Source organism: Chrysochloris asiatica, unplaced genomic scaffold (genome assembly GCF_000296735.1).
Source record: "Chrysochloris asiatica unplaced genomic scaffold, ChrAsi1.0 scaffold00026, whole genome shotgun sequence".
Taxonomy (NCBI): domain Eukaryota; kingdom Metazoa; phylum Chordata; class Mammalia; order Afrosoricida; family Chrysochloridae; genus Chrysochloris; species Chrysochloris asiatica.
Window position 1 is genome coordinate 6,582,022 of NW_006408544.1, and position 5,762 is coordinate 6,587,783.

The 5,762-nt window shown below is 48.6% G+C and overlaps 1 protein-coding gene across 1 annotated transcript in view; it reads right to left on the reverse strand.

The window, feature by feature from the left end:
* CCDC17 (coiled-coil domain containing 17) overlaps positions 1 to 3,285 on the reverse strand; it is a 4,168-nt gene extending 883 nt beyond the window's left edge. Inside the window, exons 1-11 of the mRNA XM_006839706.1 lie at positions 3,112 to 3,285; positions 2,964 to 3,038; positions 2,673 to 2,862; positions 2,217 to 2,379; positions 1,888 to 1,971; positions 1,669 to 1,803; positions 1,330 to 1,439; positions 976 to 1,100; positions 726 to 820; positions 401 to 604; positions 14 to 224 (exon numbers count right to left, since the gene is read on the reverse strand). Coding sequence (XP_006839769.1) covers positions 14 to 224; positions 401 to 604; positions 726 to 820; positions 976 to 1,100; positions 1,330 to 1,439; positions 1,669 to 1,803; positions 1,888 to 1,971; positions 2,217 to 2,379; positions 2,673 to 2,862; positions 2,964 to 3,038; positions 3,112 to 3,285 — 1,566 coding nt within the window. The remainder of the gene's footprint in view (positions 1 to 13; positions 225 to 400; positions 605 to 725; positions 821 to 975; positions 1,101 to 1,329; positions 1,440 to 1,668; positions 1,804 to 1,887; positions 1,972 to 2,216; positions 2,380 to 2,672; positions 2,863 to 2,963; positions 3,039 to 3,111) is intronic.
* Between the last annotated feature and the right edge of the window lie 2,477 nt (positions 3,286 to 5,762).

Genomic DNA, 5,762 nt, shown 5'->3' on the forward strand with positions numbered 1-5,762 from the left:
CCTTCATATTTACCTGTGGTCTCATACTCAGCTGCCCCAAGCTCAGGTTGGAGTTTACTGGAAGGGACCTAAGTGGGAGGCGCCATCGACCACTTAGCACTCGCTGGTCCCCATCAAATAGTACCAATGAGGCCCAGGCCTTTGGCTGTGGTGTCTTGGCCCATGCTAATCCCTGCCAGGCTTGCAGTTCACAGACCAAGGATACTGATCGTGAGGGTGGCAATCTAGACCAACCAGAAAGATGTCATGGGGATTACATGCCTTTAATTTCAATCCTCAGAACGAATGGTCCTGTATTCAGATGAGAAAACTTTGCCAGGGTAAGGACATTATTTGAAAAATAGGAAGACAAGCCTCAATTGTAGCAAGAGTCCCAAAATCATAAATTCCATCTACTGACCTAGGCACAGGCTGTCTGCTGGCAAGAATGGCACAGTTGCCCAACGGCCCAGGAGCTGGAGGTGGGGGCAGACAAATGGCTGGGGGCAAAGCTGTGGTTCCTCCTGTATCATGTCCATCTCGGGCTAAACCGGTCATTAGCTGCACCCAAATCCAAGAGGTCTCAAGGCCCCGCAGGAAGTCATAGAAAATGACCAGCCCAGCCCTGGGAAATGCTGGTCTAAGTACACAGGCACTTAACCCTCCCTCCCATCCAGCTCCCCAATTGTATGTATCCTTAAGCAGCAGTTGTGAGGATGGCTGTTAAAGGAGGGGCCAGGCCTCACCCAGGGTCATATGGTGCAGGGCCCAGCACATCAGATGGAGTTAGAAGGTGTGGGTCCAGGCCCAGGTTCCTAACCATGGTTCCAGAAAGCAGCTGCTGCTGTCAGGGAACAGAGGCAAACTCCAGAAAGCCTCCTAGCTGCCCATGCTCCCTCAACTGCAAGGATCAAGGATGCGTCCCCACTCCCCATCCCACCTTATTCCACCCACTAAATTCCTCACAGCCTTTCCTGTGCCACCAAAAATCGCTGCCTCTGTAGAGGGTGGAAGCGGAGGCAACGGGGGAGCCACCACCGGAGGGAGGCGTGGACTATCAACATCGACCCTACCCCGCAGGCGTGGTCTGGGACAGGCAAGGAGTGACAGATCCCGGGGCACTAGAAGCAGAGAGAAAGTTAGGACCCTCCTGAGCAGGCAGTCAAAACTGGGCTGAGATAACACTACCCGGTGAGCCCACACAGTAAATGAATTTGTGGAGTCACGGGGATACAAGGGGCACAAACATGAGTCTCACTTCCCAAGCGTGGTCCCTGTATACCCTTCCTCTGTGCGCGCCCTGCTAGAGAGGTTTAGGCAGGGCCAGGGTAAGGCTCAGTTTGCACTGACCCCAGGGCGTTCGGCCCGAGCCCCTCTGCATCTGCAGGGACAGAATTTCTGCCTCCAGGCGCCGGTTCTCAGCCTCCACTACTAGAAGCTCCCCCGAGGTGGCACCTGGCCTTCGTTCTGCAAGGAACAAGTCGAACCTGTTATGTCTAAAAGTGGCTAGGCGCCTCCGGCTCCGACCAACTCTCCAGCCTTATAAATCTTGGGACAAACTCAACTATCAGCTCATTCTAGCCACTTCCAAAAAGACTGAGTCTCAGGTGGTTCCACTCCCACGCCCTCCTTAACGCCCATTTCTGCTCCAAGGACTAAGACCACTTCCCAGAGGCTTTCTTGGCTTGCCGCTCCTCCTGTTTACCCTTGCGGGCCTGCGTGCGCCACAACTCCAGCGTTGACGCGTCCATCTGTAGCTGCCACATCTTGCCCAGAACGCCAGGGTCCCGGCCCCCACCGCGAACGTAGGCTTCACGCAGGGCACTAGGAAGGAAGAATAGGAAGACAGACCTTTATACGCCTGGTAAGTGCTTCGCCTGAAACCCGTCCGCAGACCTCGGACCTCACCTGATTTCGACAGCCAAGGTCCCTGAGTTCGCCGGTACCACGGGGCAACTGAGTTCAGCCTCTGGAAAGGTTTTCAGTCCCGGACTGCGCAGTGATGGGCCGGGAAAAGGAGTCACGACAAAAGGCGGGGCTTCCTCCAGTTCCGCCTATGTCTGCCTTCGCCAGGTCTCGCGCTCCTCCCAAACTCCCGCCCAGCGCCCCGCCTCCGTTGTATCTCAGCTGGTACAGAGACCTGAGAGCTGAGGGTCAGCAGCGCTCAGGACCTGTACCTCTGCTTTACCGTCGGATTCGTACTCGCGCGCTCAAGGTTCGCTTCTCCAGACGCTCACCGGGTGTCGGGCTGTAGCTGCTGCACGCGTCCCTCTAACGCCTCTAGCGCTCCCCGAGTCTGTCCGGCTTCAATCCGGAGTTCTCGAAGCTCCCGCTCCAGGCCGAATAGGCGGGATCTTCCACACCGAGTCCCGGCCATACCTTGGAGGCGCCTACTTAATTCTGAGGGAGTAAGGAAGCCCGGCAAGGAGGTCTGGTAGCGTAGTGGTTACGAATCTGGCTGCGAACCTCAAGGTCAGCAGTTCGAAACTACCAGCTGCTCCAGGGGAGACAGATGAGGCTTTCTACTCCCGTAAAGATTTACAGCCTCGGAAACGCTGTTTGTTCAGGGTCGCTATGGGTGGGAACCGGACTCGATGGCACTTAACAATAACAAGGGAGCCAGGCAGAACGGGTGCAAGCAGCCTTAAGCCAAGGACCCGACGAGACCGGACTTAAAATACCCCACTTCTTACCCTCTCCATGTAGCTCCAGGGCCCGGCCGTGAGCCTCGATCTCTGCCACGCGCCTTGCGTGATTCCAATTTAGCGCCTGCAGCCTCTCGTTCGGGCTTCTGGCGGCATTGGAGGTGGGGTCCAGAGTCTGCACCTCTGACCCCTTGGTGGTGAACTCTCTCAGCTGCAGGGACAGCCGCAGACGCTGCACCTGGAGATAACAGCGAACTTGGCTTCTGTGGCCATTATTTGATCATTTATAGGTTCTGGAAGGTCACTAAGGTTTTCGTGCCCGTGAAAAAACAGGTATACCTCCTCTGTTAGGCTCTTTAAAGCCGACTTGTTAGCCTCCTGGTCTGAGATGCCCTGGGATTCTTGTGGCACAACCTGGGAATGGTGTAGAGTGAGAATCCTAAGGGTTAGGATGGCCTGAATACCCACCCAAGGTCGTGGCCCTTACCGTGGGGCCCCCTGGTTCAGTGGCAGTTGAGGGCCCAGCTCCTAGTGTCACCTCCTGGCTTGCGCGGCCAATGCAGAAGTGTTGGGTGTGGGTGGCCAGTAGGGCCCAGGAACGGAAAACCATGTCACAGGCCCCACAGGGAAGGAGCCCTGGCTCCTGAGAGGGAGAAGCCATTGGATGGGAACTCTTTTTCTGGAACTAGCCTAATCTTGTGGAAAACAAATGCAGAGCAAAGGCAGAGTCTGATGAAAAGAGACAAGAGGAAAGGAAGAAAGGCCAGATCTAGAAAGTCTCCAAGATCTTTGGGTTTATGTTTGGGGAGGAGCCTTAGCTCCCTTGGCAGCAACTACAGGTCCGGACAGGTCTAAAGTGGGCAGGGAAGGCTGGTTTTTTCAAACCAGGGAGGGGCCCCTGGTTTGAAAAAATTCACCTGGTTTCACGAATTTGGGCAAGGCTTGTTAGTTTCCTTGCCCATATTCATAAAGGGAAATTAACGGTGCCTCCGCGCCAGACTGCAAAGCCGTTTGAACTGCAAGGTCGGCGGTTCAAGCTCACCAGCTGCTCCTTGGGAAACCTATACAGGGTCGCTATGAGTCAGAATCAACTCAATACTAAATTTCATAATACAAAAGTTCATTTGATATATTTCACCTATTCTGAGGTACACATTTTTTCATATTTTAACAACACTGATACCAGGGTTCACAATTAATGGTTGCATAATTTGTCTGGCAAGTTTTCTACTACTATATATAGTAGTACATTATATAGACCATATTTAATGAAATAACATTAGTTCCTATGCTCTATGAGGGCAGTTCAAAAGTACCGCTACTAGGGTTCCAGTTCATGCACTCCTGAGTTTACTGCAAACAAAACATGTTTAAACATGTCTCTGATGAATGGATGGCTGCAGATGAGTTCTCAAGGTCTTGATAAGGTGTTTTTGTTTTTAAAAGGAGAATTTGTGCCATCAAAAAAGTATTTTGAGTTTAGTTATTAACAAAACTCAAGTGAACATCTCTCCAAATCACTGAAGCACTGCAACAAGTTTACAAGAATACTACTTCACATAAAACAAGTTTTAGATCAACCATTTTAAGGAATGTTGGGAGACTTCAAAGATAAGCCAAGAGAGGAAAGACCATAAACATTGATAAATGAAGAAAACTGTCCAGAATACAGTGGAAGAAAACCCTAGAATCTTCCCACCAGTCTTTGGGGGGCAGGGTAGGATCAAAAATTAGGTTTAGGACTATGGCTAGGTCTAGGGCTTCATTTGCTGTTGTTGTTAAATGCCGTTGAGTTGATTCCGACCAATAGCTACTCTGGATAGGGTTTCCAAGGAGCAGCTGGTGAGCTTGAACTACTAACCTTACAGTTCAAACAGCTTTGCAATGTGACTCATTAGCCCACAGCAGCACACCAGGATTCCTCGTTTAGTGTTAGGGGTAGGGATTTGGTTAAGGCTAGAAGTGAGGCTTGGTTTAGTTTTAGGGTTATAGTTAGGTTTGTTTTCCTTGAACTTAGTTGATTTCCTGTTCATTTGGAAACTCTATCTACATTATTCCATGGCTTTTGTTGTTATTGTAAACTTCTGATTCCCTACTTTCAGTTTTGAAGGTTTGTTTAATACTTTCATATGTGGGTTGAGTTCTTGGTGATATTGTCCTGTATGTTAATCTCAAGTTATCTGTTCTTGTTGGTTCTCTGTCCAATTCCATTTATTTGCCTCTTCAGTATATTTAGTGTTTTGGGGTTTTTTTTGGTAAGCTTTGTCATTTTGTTTATTATTTTGAAATGTCCTAATTTCGCTGTTATATCCGATAGACAACATTGCTAGGTTTATGATTTTTGGTTGTGTGAAGTAAATCATCAGTTTTACATTCAACAAATTATATACTTTGCTTTGGAGCTCTGGTAGCGTAGTGGTTACGAATTGGGCTGCTATCCTCAGGGTCAGCAGTTCAAACCTACCAGCTATTCTGTGGGAGAAAGATGAGGCTTTCAGCTCCCATAAAGATTTACAGTCTTGGAAACCCTGTACAGGGATGCGATGAGTCGGCACCAACTCCATGGCAACAACAATCCTCTCCATGTACCAACAGTTAACAGTATTTACCTCTATTCACTTTAACTACTGTATTCCTGTCTCCCGCTTCATCTTTCCTCTGCTAACCTTGTGTTGCTTGCCCCATCACCCATGTTAGCATGTTTCTACCCTCTAGCCCATGAATAATTTTTCTTCTCCCTCTGTAATCATCATAGATATTTCTTTTATCAAGAAAACTTTTTAAAAAACATCTTACATTGGTCTCATACAACATTGGTCCTTTTATGACGAATTTCACTTAGCATGTCCTCCATGTTCAACCGTGTTGTGAAGTGTTTCACAGATTCATTAGTCTTCAACAGTTTGTAGTATTCCATAGTTTTTAATCATTCTTCTGTTGATGGACATTTAGGCTGCCTCCATCTTTTTGACAGGTTTCTTGTAAACAGCATATTGAAAGATCCTGTTTTATCTAAACTGCTATGTTTCTTTTCTTTTTTTTTTTTTTTTTAAGGTTTTTATTGTTGGTTTGAGTGAAAGTTTACAGGGCACATCATCAGTTTCACATTCAACCATTTATATGACTTGTTTCATTACA